At 57.9% G+C, this 20,335-nt stretch overlaps 1 protein-coding gene across 1 annotated transcript in view; it reads left to right on the top strand.

Annotated features, from left to right (window-relative positions):
* The window catches only part of SYN3 (synapsin III), a 409,092-nt gene extending 389,483 nt beyond the window's left edge, over window positions 1–19,609 (top strand). The window contains exons 9-14 of the mRNA XM_028531935.2: window positions 441–515; window positions 3,145–3,247; window positions 7,648–7,782; window positions 8,657–8,717; window positions 14,467–14,758; window positions 17,765–19,609. Of these exons, the coding sequence (XP_028387736.1) occupies window positions 441–515; window positions 3,145–3,247; window positions 7,648–7,782; window positions 8,657–8,717; window positions 14,467–14,758; window positions 17,765–17,897 (799 nt within the window). The 3' untranslated portion in view covers window positions 17,898–19,609. The remainder of the gene's footprint in view (window positions 1–440; window positions 516–3,144; window positions 3,248–7,647; window positions 7,783–8,656; window positions 8,718–14,466; window positions 14,759–17,764) is intronic.
* Window positions 19,610–20,335: the final 726 nt, after the last annotated feature.

Raw genomic sequence — 20,335 nt, 5'->3', positions numbered from 1 at the left:
GCAGCGGAGCACCCGAAGCCGGGCTGGCTGCTGCCTGGCAGAGAAGACAAGGGACCTGCGAGGAGGGGGAGAACCCGGGGCCGAGCGAAGGTGATCGCTCCTCCCCGAGGGCTGTTTCCCCTGTATTTTGGGCTGTCGGAACATGCCAGAGTCCCCAGGGCTCACACTGCTAAGGTGTGAGGGATGGCGTCATTAGTGTAGATGGTTTTTAAACTTAATTTTTCAGTTTCAAGGTAACTTTGAAAAAGATACCTAAGATCCAAGAAATATGGCATCAACATGAAAAATACAGCTGAGGACAGGATGTGTACCTAAGAATAGGCGTCATAATGAGAGCCAGATATTTGAATCGGAGCCTCCTAGCAGCCAAAGCAAAGAAGGAAAGCAGAGCCGGGACAGGTGTCCCCAGTGCCCTCACTGTATTATTTGTTCTGATGCAGGAGAACCTCCATCTCTGGAAACTGGAAGGCCAACACAGGCTCTGCCATGCTGGAGCAGGTGGCAATGACGGAGAGGTAAGGGACCGAGCAGGGGCCCGGGGAGAAGCAGCAGCTGTGGTGGGAGGCGGGCGAGGACCACAACAAGGACTCTGCAAGGAATGCCACCTCACCCCGTGGCCGGTGCCTTACCACCCACAGGGCACTTCCCTAGGCACGGTCTCCCTCGTGGCCCATGACCGCCTGCAGGGCAGGTATCACAAGAACCCCATTTTACAGATGGAAGAAGAAAGTTCAGAGGGGGAAAGTGGCTTGTCCAGGGTCACAGAGCTGATCGACGACAGAGCTGAGAATAGAATCCTGATCTCCTGACTCCAAATCCAAGGGTGTCTCCAGCCCTGCCGAGCTGCTGCAGGGAGAGAGCAGGGCGTCCTTGCCAGTGTCCCCCACCCCGACCCCCGCGCTGACAGCCGCATGGAAGCATCCTTGTCAGGGAACCGAGGCTACTGGGGTGTCCAGTGCTCTCTGACTCAGTTCCGTCTCGGTGTAAGGAGGAGAAGCTGATTTCCTGGGAATCGTGAATGCGGCAGCAGCGTGCCCTGGCGGGGGGAACCTCAGGACTGTCTCCCGGAAGTACTGTTGCAAGTCACCCTTGCCAGGAGAAGGGCCAGTCGCCTGCTCGCGGAGTCGGCGGTACGCATGCGCACAAGCAAGTATGCGCACTTTCCTGCACGCGCACAGATCCCGCACGCGAGCCTGCAACTGCGGTGCGCCCAGCACGGGCCCGGGGGCCAGACAGACCTGCTCCGTGGAGGGGAGCTGAGCGCCTACCGCACGCCAGGTTGTGTGAACGCAGCAGAGGCCAACATCCGGTCCTCCCCTTTGAGAACTCTCCCTCGGTTGCAAGTGTCAGCACACGGATCAGATTGGTTTGAGCCCCAGAGGGGACTTATCGGCTTGTGGCGATGAAAACTCCAGCGGCATGGCTCCAGGCCACAGGCTAGGTAGGACTCAGTCTACCTGCTTTGGCTCGGCTTTCTTCTCCGCTGGCTTCAGTCTAGCCAGCTCGCTCGCTCACCTGGCAGCCCACAGTGGCTCCAGGCCTGCACCCTGACGGCGTCGAGCCCAGTGGGAAGAAAACTCGTTCCCCATCCTTTCAGCCGAAGCCTTATTCACCCATCAATCAGCCTGACTTGGCACACGTGACCACCCCTGACCAATCATGGTGGCTCAGAAAGCTGCAGCGAGACCTGGGCCTTCCCATTTCTCAGACCAGGAAACTGAGGCTGCAGGAGGGAAAGGCTCACCCAGCATCGTGGAGGGAATTGACAGCAAGAGCCCAGGCGGCTGGTCTCCCGAGCTGAGGGGGAGTAGGTGGTGATGTCCTGACTGAGAGGAAGGGTGGCTTTTCAGACAGGGGGATCGGACAGCACCTGGGTCTGGGAGCCTGCGCGGCCACTCAGTGACCTCTCGGAGCCTCAGTCTCCTCATCAGTAAAATGGGTTAAACCTCCAAACCTTCCTCACAGAGTTGGTGCGGGGGTTGGAAAGACAAGGAGCCAGCCCCCACAGAATGCCTAGCACATAGTAGGAGTTAACAGGCATGAGTTTCCATCCTTTCTTTTACTTCTACGACCTCACCGGCTACAGGTGAATGAAAGAACTGAACTAGGAGCCAGGAGATCGGGGTGGTCCAAGCTCTGTTACCATCTTGCTGTGTGGCCAGGCCAAGCCGCTCTCCCTCTCTGGGCCTCAGTGGGCTTTGGAAGATGAACAGAGTTGTTCTAAGAGCACTTGGGCCACGACCTCTCCTCATTCCGGGCCAATGGCTCAGAGACACAAGCAGATCTCAGAGCAGGCGTGGCCCCTGTGACCCCGCAGAGTGGGGCGAGGAGCAAGAACACTGACAGAGCGAGCCCCTGTGCCTCCCCAGCCCAGCCACCACAGGGCACGCCAAGTGCAAGCCCGGGGAACCGCCTCAGACACAACCACCCCCTTGTTGCAGGGCAGAGTCCGGCGCAGAGCTCCTTCCCCTGCAGAGCAAACTGGCCTCGCAGCCCTCGAGTGGCTGGAAAGGGAACAAAAGCAGCGGGTCCAGAGGGCCAGGCCCCTGGCCCCGGAGCAGCCTGCTGGGCTCCCTCGCGCGCCCGCCCCGGCTCGGGGCAGAATGTGCTCTTTGTCCCCCTGCAGCCTCTCGTTCTCTCGTCTAGCCCGGTCGCTGGGGCTGGGAGGGCGGCTGGGAGGGATTTCTGAGGCCTTTCCCAAGGGAAAAGAGCCGCAGGGGCGGCTGGGTGTCGGGACGGCTCCGGATGGGGGCGGGGCAAGAGCCCCACCCCTGTGCCCCCCCCCCAGCAAGGTGCTGGGGTGGGACCCCCTCCCCCTCCCAGCTCTCGGTCCTGCTCCCTCATCACCCCAGTCTCCTGCCTGGCTCCCTCTCTAGTCTCTCTGTCTGTCCGTCCCGCTTTCTCACCACCCATCTCTGTCCCTCCCCCTGCCTCTCTGTCTCTCGGTCTCTTCTGTCTGTCTGTCTTGCCGCGTCTCCGTTCTTCCTCACTGTGTCCGCCTCGGAATGGGCGTCCGCCGCAGGCTTTCCCCCGGCCTGTTCTCCGTGCGTCTCGGTGGGTCTCTCCATCTCTGTCTCTGCTGCTGTCTCCCCCTGCCCCCTCCCTCCTGTCCTGGCCACACTCACTGCCCGTCCGTCCCTGCAGGTACAGGCTGTGGGTGGACAGCTGCTCGGAAATGTTCGGCGGCCTGGACATCTGCGCGGTCAAGGCCGTCCACAGCAAGGACGGCAGAGATTACATCATCGAGGTGAGGGAGGAAGCGGAGGTCCTCCGGCCCGGCCCAGCCCCCACCCAGGCAGGCAGGCGAGCCCGAGGGGAGGAACCTATGGGTGGTCCCCAGCACGGCCAGCTGTGGCCGGACTTGCAGCCTGGGCATGTGCGGCCCCCACTGGCATCTCGACCACCGCCCTCACACCCATCCCCACCCCCACCCTCAGGCGAATCTAAAGCCTTTGTGCCCAGGGGTTCCAAGCTGCCTTCAGAGCTCCGGACGTGAGGGTTGACAGCATCTCCTGACCCGTGGGCCTGAGGGTAAGACAGGAACGTCAGGCTAAGGGCTGGCGAGACTGTGCTGTATTGGGCCCGTCAGATTTTCTCGGCGTCCGACTGTGTGAAGTCACCGTGCAGAGTTCCCATCGTTCGCTCGCTCAGCGAACGGGCACCTTGGGGCTCTGGGGTGGGGGGGTGATGGCCCCGGGGTGGCTCTGGGGGCAGGACACAATTGGGGGCATGCGGTCTGGCAGGGAAGGATGATGAGCCCATGCTGGCGGCACACTGACTGTCAGGAAAGGGGTCACAGCGCGAGGCGATGTGAATGGAGGGAAAGACACAGAGAAATTAAGTGCCCAGGGGCAGCTCGAGGGACCGTGGGCCCTGGCATCCCTCCCACAACCCCCTGCGCCCCAGTCGCTCTCAGGCCTGCCCCCTCCTCCGGCCCTCCCCACCAGCCCCCTGCCTGCCCCTGCTCCCCACACCAGCTTCCCCTCTGCACCTCCCCAGTCCCACAAGCCCCCTCTCTCCTCCAGACAACTCCCGTCTCTCCTGGTCCCACGGTGTCTCTCTCCGCTCCTCAGCGCCCCCTCCCTGCCCCCCCTGCAGCCCATGTCTCCCCACTGTTGTCCCCTGAAAATGCCTGTCTGGCCTCGGGGTTCTCCCTTCTGTCCCCCAATTCCCAGCCCACTCACACCCCCACCCTCCAGAAGCACCTTCTCCTCAAACCACAGCTGCTGGGCAGGCGGCGGTGCTGACACCAGGCCAAGACACGTGAGGGTGAGCCCTGCGGCTGCCCCTCCCGGGGGTGGGCCGCTGCCTGCCGGGAAGCACGTGGCCGGGCCAGCCGCAGCAGCCTGCTGGCCCGCCAGTCCCCCGTGTCTGCTCCACTCCCCTGGGACCCGCAGGGCGGGCGGCAGGACCAGGTGGCTCCATGGGTGTGTGGCTGTCTTTCTCACACCCCTGCTGCTGTTCTCACGCCCCTGCTCAGGGAGTGGCTGCCCTTGGAGGTGACGGGGAGGGAGCCCCTGGTGGACACAGCCCCTCTACCCTCCCCAGAAAGGCCAGGAAGCTCCCCCTGGGTGTGCTGCGTCTCTGTTGGCAAGTTCAGTCCTGCTCTGGAAAACAGCTCCCCCTCGCGTCCACAGTCCAGACCTCCGCCACACCTGCCTGCCCCCGGCAGCCCTTCTTGGAGGGGACGCTGAAGGTGCAGAACCACCGGCCTGCACACTCGCGCCCCACCAGGGCCAGGCTGCTCCCCGGAGGAGCGGCACCCTCCTTCCCGAGGTACCCCGGGAGCTTCCGGCCAAGGGTGCACCCTGGGCCCTCCTGCCTGGGGCACTGCATCTCTTGAGACCCCCTTGGCCCGCCCTCCTGGCCTCTGCACCCTCTCCCGGGACCACCAGTCTGGAACTTGGGTTTGGCCCCCACGCAGTGGTTCATTCATTCGCTCCCTCACCATCAGGCCGGATCCGGGGGCCGGGCCGGGCCCAGTGGTCCCAGGTGGCAGCCCACCGCCTCCTGGAGCGCCCACCTGGACGGGCGACTCTGCCCTCCTTCCCCCGCGCCAGCACTGGCTCTGCCCCCCATGAGTTTCCTCAGCTTTCACCTTAGGAAACCAAAATCTGTCCTCGGAGGCCCAGGCTCCCTGCAAACAGCTCAGAGATAAAAGAACTTTCAAAAAAAAAAAAAAAAAAAGCAAAGGTTGTGAGTTTGGACTTTAAAAAACAAGAAGACAACTTTTCAAAAATGTTCCAGAAGGGGAAAAAATGGTATCTTCAGATGTTTTTTTTGTTCTCTCAAAAAAGTTACAGAGTTATTTCCCTTGCTTTGGGGGCTAGGGCGGGGTCGAGGGAAACCGGGGGGAGTTTGCTACCCGGAAGATAAAAGGTATTTGCCCCCAGTCTGGAAAAAAAAGCAGAAGAGATCCAAAAATACTGTTTTCTTCAGCCACCTCTGTGGTGAGAACACAGCCTTCCTGTGACATGTGTTGTGAAGATCCTCACAGTGGAATGCTCAGGGGAAAGACCCTTGAACTTGTCCTCCATGACCTGTCCAGGGAACGGCATTGCTCACTGGAAAAAATGCTTCCCTGGGGAGACCAGAGTGTCCACTTCCTTTGGCTGTGTCCACCGTGGGGATTCCAAAACTCCAAAACGCTCTGACCTCAGGTTGCTCGTGGTGGCCGATTTCCACCGCGGGGACTGCAGGAAACAGAAACCAGAGCAGGAGGAGGTGGGCAGGGTCGGGGGCAGGAGGGACGGGCCTGTGTGGGACTCCACAGTGACAGTGACAGCTCAGCCCGGCCCACGCCCGCCGGGAGGCTGTCCCCGTGCCGGGCACCGGGGCCTGGGGTGCCAAGGGCCCGGCTTGGACCCTGAGGAGCTCACCCTGAGGACATTTTTCAGGGCCGCATCAGGCTCTGCATTCACAACCGTGAGCTGGTTTCCAGCCTCCCAGCCACAGTGGCTGCTTTGGACTCACAGACCCCGAAAAGTCCCAGCTGGAAGGGTCTGCACAGCTGCCCCCCCCCAGGGTCCGGTGATACAACAGGGGCCCACAGAGGAAAGCTGACCCGCCCGGCACCACCCGGCAAGCCCGTGGCAGAACCCCACAGAGAGGGATGGAAGGGCCGAGGTTTGCTGGTGGTGTGTCCTGAAACCGGCAGCATCTCCAGCCCTCGATGTCCCCGCCACCGTTGAGATGAGGGTCAGAGTCGCGCCTGCCTCAAAGAGCCGGTCTGAGGTCTGTGCGAGGTCGTGCACACCCGGCGCCTAGGGCCCCGCCCGGCACGTGGCTGGCGAGCGCTCCGTGAAATACAGCACTCACTAGTGTCCTTGTCCTTAGGGGCTGCACCTGCCGCAGGGACTGTTCATTCCTCCACTCACGGGGAGGCCCCGGGCGCACCTGTGTAACAACAGCACGTGGCCCGTCCTGCTTTCAGGGCCTCGCCGTCGCGTCCTCTTGGGCAGACATAAGTAAATGGGAGATGGCCGTGCTGCGGGCAAACCCTCCCCGCCCCCGCCGTGGGGCGACCGACCGACCACCACCGAAGTGAGGACAGCGGGGTGCAGGGGGCGGGGGTGCAGGGGGAGGGGCTGTCAGAGCTGGCTCGGCCAGGGAGGGCGTCCCAGAGGAGCGCCAGCGAGAGGTGTCCTGACGTCCGGCTGAGCGTCAGCCAGAGGAAGAGGGAGCTGAGGGAATGGTGTGCATGGGACTCGGGTGGGGGAAAGAACCGGGGAGTCTGGAGGAGCTCGGGGAAAGGAAATGAGATGGTGAGTTTGGTGGAGGAGCCACGGGTGAGGAGGGTTGGATAGGGGGGGTGGAGGAGTACAGAGAGGACCTGCCACAGCTGCTTCCGCCTGCGGAGTCACCTGCAGGGTTGGCCCACGTGGCTCTGAGCGAGTCCCTTCCCACCTCTGAGCCCCCGGTTTTCCCAGCTGCAAAAATAGCAGCGTGGTAAATAGGATCCCTCAGGCCCCTCCCAGTGTAAGTGCTTTGCCGCCTTTGAGAAACAGCAGCCCACTCCCTGTGGAATGTTTCCCTGCAGGCTCGTGTTCTGCCCGAGCCCCAGGAGATGGGGCCTCTCCTCTCCTCTCCCCTCTTCTCTCTGAACCCTGGGTCAATTCACCCCAAGTCCGTGTGTGTGTGTGTGTGTGTGTGTGTGTGTGTGTGTGTGAGAGAGAGAGAGAGAGAGAGAGAGAGAATCGAACTCCCCCCCCCCCCCCACACACACACACACACTATCACCACCACCACCACCACCACCACCATGGCTTCTGGCTTTGTGGAAAGCCTTGACCTTGGGAAGTTCAGGAAACCAGCCACGACCTTGGGCAGGGGGCCAAAGGTGGGAGTAGCGGGGGCAGAGACCAGCTCCCTGAGGAAAAGAGCAGAAAAGGTCAGCGAAGGCCCTCAGCCCGTCTCTGCGGTCCAGAGACCGTAGGCGGAATTGAACCGAATCCAGGGAGTTGATCTGGACGCAACAGCGGGGAGCTGGAGGTCTCCAGAGGGCTCAGTCCCAGCTGGAGGCGCCCGGCTGGTGTTTGCATGGAGAACATCGCCATCTAGTGGTCAGTTCTGTTCTGCGCTCGGCACCAGCTCTCCTGCCCGCTCTCCCGGCAAGGGTGTCCCTCAGCCTTCACTTCCCTCCCACAGGTGATGGACAGCTCAATGCCCCTGATTGGAGAGCATGTGGAAGAGGACAGACAGCTGATAGCCGACCTCGTAGTGTCCAAAATGAGCCAATTCCTGATGCCAGGGGGCACAGTGCCCTCGCCCCTGAGGCCTTGGGTAAGGTCCTCGGAAACAAAGGAGACTTTGTAGCCAGGAGAAATGGGAAGCTGCCTGGGAATGGGGGGACGCCTGGAGGCAAAGGAGACACGCCCAGGAAGGAACCCCTTGGGGATGAAGGGGTGGGGTGTGGACGCGGGCTGGGCGGAGGGGACAGCTTCCAGACCCTGCTCCTGACGGGCAGTCTGGGAGGCCCGAGGGGCCCTTGGTCCCTCCGTCCTGGGGGGAAAACCTCATCCCGAATGGGCGTGGGCCTCTGGGGGCAGAGGGGGTTGACACAGAAGTCAGTTGTCCCCTCTGTGCCCTCTGCACCGGGCCGGGCCGGGAGCAGGGAGTGTGTGTGCACATGTTGGTGTGCACACACGCCCTTTGTGTGATCCCGGCCCCGGTCAATAGGGACTATTGTGTCCTCCGTGCCCCGTCCCCCAACCTTAACAGGCTCCCACTCAGCCCCTCCCCCCTCCCCCACAGTCCTCACCACGGATTACCAGGTCATTCTCCAAAGAATTTGCCGTCTCCCAGCTTTCTGGAAAAACAAGTGTCCAAACTGCTCCCCGCTTCTCCCACAAAAACTTGAACCTGTGGTAACAGACCTGGGAATAGCGGTTTTACTGTCAGGGGTGGGTGCTGGCTGGGAGCGGGCCAGGGCAGCCTTCTCCCCTGGAAATGATCCGTACACCCACGTCACCTGGGGGTGGTGACATGGGCGTACGTGTGTGTAAAAATTCCTTGTGCAGCAGCACACCTACCATGGCACACTGTGGGTACCTCTGACCTGAGTGATGATGACAAGATCTTTGCGATCCCTGCCCTCCCACCCTGGAAGTAAATGGCTGTGATCACAACAGGCTTCCTTTTGCTTCTCCTGCTCTAGGCTCCACAGACCAAACCAGCCAAGTCCCCGGGGCCGGGCCAGCCACGCCCACCCACCCAAGGTAGGACCCCCGACAAGCCTCCCCGGCGACCCCGCCCAGCGAGGATGTTAATTAAAGCCCACCTTAACTAACCCTTCACCCACAGGACCGGTGGCCCCACTGTCCGTGCAGAGCGCGTGAGTCTGGGGTGTGTCGCCCCCGTAAAGTCAGGAGAGAAGGCAGGAAAGACAGAAGAAAATCCGTTAAGTACCTAATGTGCGCCAGGCACCGAGTAGGGACTTTCCCATCTGTTTGCTCAGGTTTAGCCTCCCGGTCACCCTCCAGGGGAAAGGTCAGCAGTGTCCCCTTTACCCGAGGTGGGTGTCGAGGCTTCGTCCGAGGAAGGCTGACCAGAACAGGACAGGCTCACACGTCTGCCACCTCAGACCCTCCAGAAGGCCCGTTTCCTGGCCACTGGGGGTGCCTGGCTGCAGGTTTATGAGCCAGCCCACCCGAGTGAGAAGGCAAGGAAGAACGTTCCCTGGAACCTCGTCGACTGAAACGGTCCCTCAGAAAAAGTCTTGCAGCCTTACTACTCACGAGACACCACTTATTAGGGAATGGAAAAACTAGGGAAGACCCCAGGAAGAGGGATCGAGACCACCGACTGACCCTCTCCCCGATGTCAGCTGCTCAGGGGTTCCCACTCGTGGGCCACCCAGGGAGAGAAGGGGAGGAGCCTGCCCTGTGTCCCTCCCTGGCGCAGTCGGAGCCCCCGGGGCGCGCTCACCACGAGCTAGTGCCCGCACGGAGAGGTTCTGGGCAGTGTGGCTTCGAGGAGCCAGGCCAGGCGGCCCGCAGCCCTCTCTCGGGGTTGCTGTGAAACCTACTACCTCGAAGAAAGCGTTACTGTCGCGCTGAGCCCCTAGCCCCCGAGTCGCTTTCATTAGAGCAACAGAGCCACTGCTTCTGGGGGAGCACGGCCTTGGCCGCGACAGGGCATCTCCCTCCGCAGGTCTTAGACGGCGCTGTTCCTCTCTCTGGCCTCTGATTTTCTTGTCTTGGAAAAGCAGAAGGCCAAACTGCATCATTCACACCACTGTATGCAAATGCACACCGGGATTCTTCCTCGGCAGATGAGAAGAATCCTTCTTTAGGCAAGACACATCCCCTCCCCGGAGCCTCAGTTTCCCCAGTGACGCAGGAGGCTGGCGCAGCTGCCCTGCTTGTGGACGGCGAGCTGCCCTTGAAGCAGCGCAGGTGAAGCAGTCTGTAAGGTGTCCGGCGCAGACGTGGCGCTAAGTAGGGGTCGCTCCTACCGCTGACAGTTGACTATTGATAACCAGTTACGTAAGCTTTACTATGAATAACTTGCGTCTGACAAACCGTTTCTAGCACACACGTTGTTTTGAACCATCACGATCATTAACAATCCTCACAACCAACGCAGCCCCACTGCTCCCCAGGCCGGCGGAAGGTTCTCAGTTATAAATGCGTGGAAGAGACTCATTCATCGGCCTGCCAGGCTGCTGGCTGTGCCTCGGCCCTGCCTGTCCTCTCCCGCCCTGCCCGGGACTTACTTTTTAAAACACACTTGAACAGAGCCCTTCCAAACAGAGAGCTACTGTATTCTGGTTTCCTCCCGGGCCCAGGGCAGAGACATGCCTGATAAAGAGATATTATTTTTAAGGGACATGAGGCTAAACACACTTTCAGCGAGTTGAAAAACAACCCATTTAAAACCAATTAAGATCATTAAAGAAAATGCCCGTTGAATTAACGCGCAGATTAAAAATAACAAGGCTAATTTAAAAACAATGCTTTCATTGAGTTCCCGAAATAACAAGATCACATTATGAACTTGTTTTTGAACTCGCTGTGTATTTTCAGCTCGGTAAAAGTGACGTTTTCTTTTAATAAGCCTCATCGTTGGTTAGCACCAATCCTGTGCAAATATTTTATCTAAGTTAATGTATTTTGTGTGTGCGTGAACAAAAATAGTAAAATGTTTGCTTTGCCAAGAAGCTGAAAGAAATTAATGATGCATCCCAGGGGTATAATAGGGACTCAAGAAATAGTTAATAAATGAATCGGCGTGTCCAGATTTTCCAGGATATTATCAGCGAGGGTGAAGGGGGGGAGACTTAGGACAAAAGTAGAAAACAGATGTTTTCTTTGACCTGCAGTGGGTTTAGCGAAAGAGCAAACCAACATTTTAAAATCAGGAGCTTCGGCATAAACACGTAGATTTGCAGCTTCCTTTGCCAAAGCAAGAGTTCCAGAAACAATGGGCTTGAATTCCGACGTTGCAGCCTTTCCCCTGACATGTAGTGGCAGCTGCTGCTCCGCCAGGCGGAGGGCTCCTGCCCGCCACCGCCTCCCCCTCCCCCACCCCTCCCGCACCGTCAGCCTCCCCAGTGTCACTGCCGCGGGGACACAGTGTTAACTGCACCTCTTCAGAGAAGTAGGTCTCTGGACTCTGTTTTTACCCAAAGTGGGAAAAAGCTTTAAAATCACATGCTTTCTCTGACACTCGCCTGCTTGACTTATTTCTGTACCTGACTGGCCCTGTAGGTGTTTGAGTTTTGAGGTCACTGGGTCTCCCAGTCTCCTGGGGCGCGCAGTCGTGAAAGAGGGAGAGAATGAGAAAAGCATGAATCAAAGCCACGTGCGGTCAGTTGCTAAACTGGTGCTGCCATTCAGCCCGACTTACAAAGCATCGGACGGGCTCACGGGAACATCCAGACCAGGAGGGATGTTTGGGGGCTAGTCCAGTGACCTCGCTTTACAAAGGAGGGCTCAGAAGCCCAGGGAGATGTGACTTAGCCACAGTCACGTAGCAAGTTCATGGCAAGGCTAGTGTCAGGACCTCGGCTCCTGGGGACAGTGTGGTGTCAGGGCAACCAGGCGTGCAGGCCGAGCCCACTGCAAAGGGGACCGGCTGAGATGGTGTCCTTCCTCCGGTGCACCTTGCTCAGAGCTGCCCGCACCAGAGGGAGCCAGCTTTTCTCAATTCACTGAAAGATGTGAGGACTCGGGGCAGCCCTGTGTGCTATAGCAAAAGAGAGAGAGAGAGACAGAGACAGAGAGAGAGAGACAGAGACAGAGAGAGAGAGAGAGAGACAGAGAGACAGAGACAGAGACAGAGACAGAGAGGGAGAAGGAAGAGGAAGAAAGGGAGGGAGGACGGGAGAAAGAAAGATGCCCTGGCTGGTGTGGCTCAGGGGACTGAGCACCAGCCTGTGAACTGAAAGGTCGCCTGTTTGATTCTCCCGGTCAGGACCCAGGCCTGGGTTACCGGCAGGGTCCCCAGTTGGGGGCGTGTGAGAGGCAACTGATTGCACATCGATGTTTCTCTCTGCCTCTCTTTCTCCCCCCTTCCCCTTTCTCTCTAAAAATAAATAAAACCTTTTTTAAAAATCCCTATCTTTAAAAAAAAAGAGAGAGAAAGAAAAAAGGAAGGGAGGGAGGGAGGGAGGAAGGAAGGAAGACAGAGAGGTCTTTGGGGTTAAAAAGATCTAGTTTTGAGTCTTGGCTCTGCCCTTTCCTGGAAGTGACACCTTGTGCAAGTCACAGTGTGTCCGGGACTCGGTCTCTTTGTGAACATGGAGGGTTAGCAATGCCTAACCCTCAGAGCGCTGTGCGCACGCCCAAGGCCAGGACGCAGCTGGTGCTCAGTAGAGACTAATGGGGCTCGAGTGAGTGGGAGCTACGTTGTGGTTATAAAAGGGCCATGGAGCTGACTCTCCGTCTCCTCCCTCGAGTGACCTCCCCACGCACAGTGAGGAGAGCACAGGGCAGCCCGCTCTCCTGGGAGCAGGGGGGCCCATGGAGCACTGCCTCTGGCCCTGACCGGAGGGTGAGGGGAGCGCACCTTGCCGGCAGGGAGCCTTCCAAGGCCACTCAAAGTGGCTCTGGGCAGCGGAGACGTCCCCAGGCTTAGGGTGCCCCTTTGCTTGCAGGTGACTGTGTGCCCGTGCAGGGAGAGGGGGAGTCACGCTTTCCAGGAGCTCTCCTTGGCTGCTCCTTCCAATTATGACCCACAGTGGGGCTCAGTCCCCACCTCCGTGGGGTGAGAAGGGTGGTATCTCTTTGGGGACTGAAGTGTAGACACTTTTGTGTCTACAGATGTTCAGAGTGTCCCGGTGTTTGACACGCCATCGGGGCTGTCCTGCTGTACAGCCTCTAACAACACTAGGCTGTCCCAGACCCCCAGTAATAGAGTTGTTTATATCAGGAAGGTTGGGGAAGCTGCCCTAACCAGGTGGCTCAGGGGCTTGGAACATCAGCCACACACCAAAAGCTTGGGGGTTCGATTCCCAGTGGGGGCATGTACCTAGGTTGTGGGTTCAATCCCCAGGTGTGGCACATACGAGAGGCAGCCCACGGTTGTTTCTCTCTCACATCGATGTTTCTCTCTCCTCCCTTCCTCTCTCTCTAAAACCAATAAGCTTTTTTTTTTTTTTAAGAAAAAGTTGGGGAAACACCAAAGCCTGTGTGCGGCATGTGCCCAGGCCGACTCCGTGGCGTTGGTGCTGTGAGACCTCACGGTCTGATGAGGCTGAAACAGAAAACCTGTGGGCGGGGCGGGCGGCGGCCCCGCTGCGTGCTGACTGCGCCCGAGGCAGCACCAGCGCTGGTGCCTTCCTCCGTGAGGAGCAGAAAACCGGCGTGAAGGGTTGACACCGCAAGCACATGCTCAGAAAGCTAAATTGTTGAGTAATAAAAGCAATTAAAAGATGTGTTCTGTTAAAAAATAAAAAAGAATAGCATCTTCCCTACCAGCCTCTGGCAAAAGCAAAGAATACTGGGCTTAGAAAAATTCAGAGAGCTTTCCAGAAGTAAGGGATCATTCTTTTCATCGTTTCAAAAGGGATATATCCTCAGTGTGGAAACCACCAGTGAGCAAAGCAAGAGAATTAAAACCCTCCACGATCCCACCACTTTTGTAGTCCACACCCAGCACCCCCTGGCTTAGAGCCCCTGCATCGGTCCGTCAGCTCGGCTGCCCCGACAATCCCACAGGTGGAGTGGCTTCCACAAACAGACATACTTGCTCAGGTGGAAGGCTGGAAGCCCAAGGTCAAGGTGCTGGCAGGGCTGACACTTCTCTCTCCGGCTTGCAAACGGCAGCCTTCTCACTGTGTCTTTACATGGTCTTTCTTCCATGTGCGTGTGTCTGCCCTAGGCACCGCGCTCTCTCTCTCTCTCTCTCTCTCCCTCTATCTTAAAAGGACACCAGTGCTATTGGGTTGGGGCCCCATGCTGTGACTCATTCAACAATAGTTACCCCCTTCAAAGGGTCTGTCTCCAGAAATAGTCATATTGAGGTGAGGACTTCAAAATTTGAATTTGGAGGGACCTGAGCTCGGCCCACAACAGCGGCCTGGCCCTGCTATAGCAGAATCTTTATTTGGGCGAGATCTCCCGGTGAGGCATGCACGCATCACAGTTTGAGACACTGGCCTTGGTGCGGAGCCTCCCGGTCTGTCTTTGTCACGTAGCTTCACACTACGTGACAAGGTGCATAAAACTGTGTGCACTGCTGTGTGTGTTGCTGGTTTCCGTTGGCAGCATTTATTTAGTATGTACCAACAATAGCCCATTTAGTTTAATATTGTTCTGTAACATCCTGAGCAATGACCACAGCATACTCCATTATATGGATGTATCTTAATGTTCCTAATCAGCTAGGCATTTGTATTATTTTTCCATTTTTACTGTTATTTAAAAAAACACACAAAAAACACTGTAATGAACATCCTTGAAGTAACACGCACAGCATTATTATAAGGAAAAATTTGAATGTAATAATTTTTTTGCCCTGTAGGGGGCCCTCGCCAAGCGCAGTCTCCTCAGCCCCCACGATCTGGAAGCCCCTCCCAGCAGAGGCTCTCCCCGCAAGGCCAGCAGCCCCTGAGCCCCCAGTCCGGATCCCCACAGCAGCAGAGGTCGCCAGGCTCTCCGCAGCTGCCTCGGGCACCCAGTGGCGGCTCTCCAAACCAGGGCTCCAGGCCCGGCGCCACCCTCCCTGCACAGCCGCGGCCCCCGGTGCAAGGCCGCAGTACCTCTCAGCAAGGGGAGGAGCCCAAGAAGCCAGCACCAGCCCACCCCCAGCTCAAGTAAGTGCTTTGGGGTTGGGAAGGGTAGAGGGTGGGGTTGAGGTGCGAGCGGCGCTGGGATGTCTCCGAGGCAGGGACTGGAGACAAGGGAAGACCTGCTGAAGCCTCCCCCAGACTTGAAACCGGTAAAGGAGGCCTCGAGGATGGAACCCGGTAGGGGCCAGCAAAATGAGAACACAGACCAGGCCCGGCCATGATCCCCCAGGTAGATGTGCCCGGCCTCAAGGTCTCTCTTGCTGCCTAACAAGAGGCTTAAGGAACAACCGTTTTCATGGTTCATTATTTCCCGCTCATTGGTCTGTCCTGGGTTGGGCTCAGCTGGGAGGTTCTCCTGCAGGTGTCTCCTGTAGCGTTGTCTGCCCGACGGCATCCGGGGTGCCCAGTTAGATGTGAATTCCAGATAAACTAGAATGCTGAGTAGAAGTAGGCCCTCAAATATTGCGTGGGTCATACCTACACTAAAAAAATGTATTTGTTTTCCATCTGAAATTCAGATTTAATCCTGTGTTTCCAGTTACTAGCTGTAGCCACCCTGCCTCCTGGGATCTTCATGCCGCAGTCACGTGGCAGCTTCGCTGGAGCCGGAGGGTCCAAGTCGGCCCCAGGCCCCACCTGGCTGTCGGCGCTGGCTGGCAGCTGGCCTCGCTCTCTCCAGGGCCCGGCTCCCTCCCGTGGTAGAATTACATTCCAGGAGGCAAAAGTGGAATCACCTCAGGGCCTCTGAAGCTTCACAATGTCATCTCATCATGTCCCATGCTTCTGGTGGAGGCGAGCCTCACGGCCAAGCCCAGCCTCCAGAGGCAGGGAAATAAGACTCCTGGTGGGAGGACCTTCAAGGTCCCCTTGTAAAAGGATGGGTTTCCGTGAGGACAGGAGGGGTCTGTGCCATCATTTCTGTAAGCCATCCAAACACTATATTGATAATCAGTGTTACACCAGCATCTGCGATCGACCTACTGTGTGCCAAGCACTTGACCACTTCACCTAGTTGGGGGTTTTTTTCATTCCCACAAGCCCAGAAGGGAATACCTGCTGTCCCCACTTCACAGAGGCAGACGACCCAGGGCGGAGCGGAGGGCGGTTTACAGGTGTGAGTGCAGGAGACACAGAGTCCATTCTCGTGTTGTCATTTATTAACTACTGGGTTATTTCCCACACAGACAACTGTAAACCTACTTTTGCCCCACCCTGTATTAAATAAGAGAGATTAAATAAGCTGCCAAGGTTCCCACTGTTAGAGCTGGGATTCAATACAGGACACCCAGGCCATGGATCCCGCCAACCATGTTTTTTTCCTGGGTGATGCAGTCACATGACTCAACAATATAAAAGATACCAACTGTGTCAAAGCTGTGCACTGACACCCCTCACTCCCGCCTCGCTCTCACCCGATGCTCTCCTGACTCCTGTCCCAGAAGGGTGCTCCTGTGGGTCCCTCTGGTGTCCCCTGCTACAAATACAAAGATGTATGTTCTCCCCCCATCACTTCTTTACCCAAATGGTGGTATTCACTGTCCACACGACTCTGCTCCTTGATTTTTGCTTTAAGAGTATCTCCTGGAGCTCAGTTCATCGAAATGGTCTGTTTCAGAGCTGTACAGTAGTCCACAATGCAGTTGTACTATCATTTATCGAAATAGTCCAGCATAAATAGAAATCTGGTTTGCTCTTATAAAAATAAAAAGGCTGCAAAGGATAGCCTCGAGCACACGCTGTTTCCTGCGTGTGCAGGGTCAGCTGTGGAAAGAGTACCTGACGTGGTATTGCTGGATCAAAGGGTGAATGTGTCTCTGGTCTGACAGCCATTGGGAGTGACCCTGCAGGCACTGTGGCAGAGGGAGGGGAAGCACAGACTTCCACAAACCGCCTGGGCTGGATTCCAGCTCCACCACTGAAAAGCTGCGTGACCTCGGAGAAATTACCTAACCTCTCTTTGCTTCCTCACTTGCAAAATGGGGACAGCAGTACCTTCCCGACAGGGCCATTATGAGGATTGAAGTGAGAGTTACGCACAGTTAGTGTGGTGCCACACGCACCTGTGGCAGCCCAGCTGCTCACAGGCCAGGCCAGGGCTTTGGGACGTAAGCCAGGTCTGGGCACCGACCCTGTAGTGATGGAGCTGGAAACACTGAAGTCTCCTGCAGACCGGCTCCAAGGCAGTATTTTTTGGTTCCCGTCGGCGGGTATCGGTCAAATGCCTTCGCTGTGCTTAGCCATGGACAGGACCCTGTGCAGAGCGAGCAAGGGGGAGATGATGGCCTGTTCTGAATAGGATTTTGAGTTTTCGTAGTGACGATAAGACCACAGGTGGCTCTCTCCAACTTGGAGACAGTCATATCATCCCTTCCTGTGTCTGTCCCCTCCACCCGCCTGTGGGCCTCTGAGTTGCACTCCCCCCTCGCCCCGTTGCCCAGCACTGGGCTGGGACAGAAGTTCACACACGGCGGGTCAAACAGCAGGCACCATGCGAAACCCAAAAGGCGGTGGAATCAGCAGCATTGGCTTAAGGAAGAGGTGGGAACCGAGTCCCGGAGAGGAGAGAAAGGGCTAGAAGCAGCCTGAGGGCAGGTCAGGTGACCCCACCTTCTACTGACAAGCAGCAAGTTACCTGCCCACGGCCAGAGGGGTCGGATGGCAGAGGGCAGTCTAGAACACAGGCCTCCTATGCCCCCCCCGTGCTAGAAAGCAAGGGAGGGGCACCCGCAAGCTGAGCCAGCACCTCCCAGTTTACCAAGTGGGCTTGCACACAGAGGCGGGAGAGCAGGGTCCAACTGCCCCTGTGGTGCCCACCCTCCCAGCCGCCTGGTTTAGCACTTAACCTGGCACAGGTCAGGTAGTGCGGGCAACGTCCCCAGGATCGGATAAGTGTCGGGAGGCCTGGTTTCTGGCTGTGACATCTTTGTGGCAACCGGGCTCACCCACCGGCGTCCAGGCGAGCCCCCCACGACTATTTCCTCAGGAGTCCAGCCCTTGTCACCCCCAAACTCCCTTGCCTTTCTGTTTCAGCAAATCCCAGTCCCTGACCAACAGCCTCAGCACGTCCGACACTTCCCAGCGCGGGCCCCCGAGTGAAGACGAGGCCAAGGCCGAGACCATCCGCAACCTGAGGAAGTCCTTCGCCAGCCTGTTCTCTGACTAGGGGGGTCCAGCCTGGGGCCAGGGGGTGCCCTGTTACACTCTCCCCCCCACCCGCCTCATCTTCCTTCTCCGCCTCGGGTCCTGATGGGAACAGAATGCAGGGTCCGAGAATACACTTTCTAAACGCCTTTGACCCGGGAGCTGAGTGTATCTACACGTGTCCCCATTTCCCTTCACCATGACACTCCAGCTTGTCCAGCTGAGCAGTGGGCCTTTGAGAGCCTCCAGGGTCCTCCAGGCGGGCCCTAACGACGGGCGTCACGTCGTCCTGCCCACCCACGTGCTTGCTTCCCTGCCTCAGATAAGCTCGTGAGACGTCTGTGTGCGGCTGTTCCCACATCTCCAGTTCGTCGTCTGCTTGCCTTTGGGCAAAGGTCCCCTCTAGACCCTGCCCCCCTCCCTCCCCCATCAAGTGAAGGCACTCTAGTCGGACCTCAGCCGCACAGGAGGCAGTAACCTACTGCCAGTGTTTTGCAAACAGAAGGAGGAAGGCCCAGCCGGGGGAACCTCTCACCTGCCCGCCGTTCATCCATTTCATCCGGACACCACTCCTCAGCCCAGGCAGGCAAGAAGGGCCCCATCATGCCTGGCCACCGGTGGGATCTTGATGACAGTGGAAAGAAACCAGGTCCTGTGTGGCAAGCGGGGCCTTCCGGAACGCCACAGAAGCAGAGGGGGAGCTCTGGGGATGCTGCTCACATCCCGAGTGGGCAGCCAAGCGCACACCACAGGTCCTTCTAGGAATCGTTTCTAGTTCCCAGAGGACGACGAGGCCCTCAGCTTCCCTGGGAAGGAGTTAGGTGGGGGCTCCTCCGCCCACTGTGTTACCCCACCGGAATTCTCTCTGCATTCCCACCAGGAACGTTGTCTGCCACTTAAGGACACACGAGGAACCCGAGAGAATGAGCAGATAGATGGTCACAGGATCAGACAGTGCAAGGACAGCAGCTTCTAGGCTGGCATTTCACAAACCGCACAGCAAGATGCCGGCAGGCTGCGCGGTTACCAAGGCGTCCCGTGGCCAAGCGTGCTGGGAAAACACTGTTTATATTTCTTGTTTTGAGATCAGTAGAACATATCACATGTCCAAGTCTTGGAATTCCTGCGTACAGACAGCAGCTTTAGCTGTGTTTAACCCAAACCTGTTTAGCTAAACAAGTTGACTGCAGAGCTGGACCGTGTCGTGGTGACACCCTTCCCAGGGCTCCTCCCCCGCACCACGCGGCCTCCAGGACCAGACGGGGAGCAGGGCCGTCCAAATCACCACGCACCTGGTGCTAGGAACATTGTAGGTGCCGGACCCCACCTCCTGGTCCCCGGAGAGCCCAGGATCCCAGAACATAGCCATGTCACCTCTGCAACAGCCCCCCGCACGACTGAGACACCTATTCCCCGTACTGTGCCCAGGGAAGGGAGAGCGGGAGGAGAAAATGGGAGTGACCTTGGCTTAGAGCTGCATTCTGAATGGAAGGGCAGGAGGAAACTCGCAGGCCAGGGCGGAGCACCACAAAGCCCACACGTGTTAGGAGCTGGAGGACGCAGGAAGTGCCCGACGATGCAGTCATCAGTCTCAAACAGACACAGCTCGGAAGAAGTCCATCTCGCCCACCTCTCCTTCCGTAATAAAATACAGTGCGAAACACGACAAAGGGATGACAGGCTAGACAGCTTCTCTACGCATGGGCCGCGGCCGTGCGCAAGCCGCTCCCAACACCCAAGCCTCCATCTCTGCAAGTCGCGGAGCGTGGGGAATGCGCCCCGAGCCGAGAGGGCGGGGAAGCCACTGGGGGCGGGGGGGCAGCACCAGTGTGCACGTGCACGCGCCGCAGCTGGGGCCACGCCTTCCGTGAGCGAGCCAGTGGCTCCGTAAACAAGGACTGAGCGGCTTGAATTTCCCGATTTTCCTTTATTCTGTCTGTTGTCCCTAAAACCATCTCAATGTTCAAACTCGTCTCTCCCAGACAGCGCAAATCCAGCAGCACAAACTCCTGTATCACGACGGGCACCGTGATTCTTACAGCCGTGTGCAGGTGACCCGTGAGGGAGCGGCGTTTACGGCCAGCACCGATTTTCCCACCGGCTGTGCGTGAATGTCGAGCCCAAGAACGGACTGTTCTCTCAGGCGCGCTAGCACATTCCTTCCAAATGTTTAATAACTGACATTTTTTAAACAGGAAAGGACAAGAAGCAGGGGTGACGGGGAGTCACTCTGTGGAGATTGTCAAAGGTCGTTTGTGGGGTATGTTTTGCTGTGTCCCACCATTTGGGCCCAAAGAAAGGCGAGCATTTTCCCTCCGAGCTGACTCGGCAAGGCGGACACATGACAAAGGTCCTTTTGTTCTGTGGTCAAGGGCAGCGCGGGGAGTGGGGATTTAAACATGCAGCCTCGACAGACACCCCCACCAGCCGGCCAGAGAGCACTTCCCCCTGACCGCCCCC

Source organism: Phyllostomus discolor, chromosome 2 (assembly GCF_004126475.2).
Source record: "Phyllostomus discolor isolate MPI-MPIP mPhyDis1 chromosome 2, mPhyDis1.pri.v3, whole genome shotgun sequence".
NCBI lineage: Eukaryota > Metazoa > Chordata > Mammalia > Chiroptera > Phyllostomidae > Phyllostomus > Phyllostomus discolor.
The sequence above is the reverse complement of the archived record's forward strand: the minus strand, read 5'-3'. Positions and strand labels throughout refer to the sequence as shown.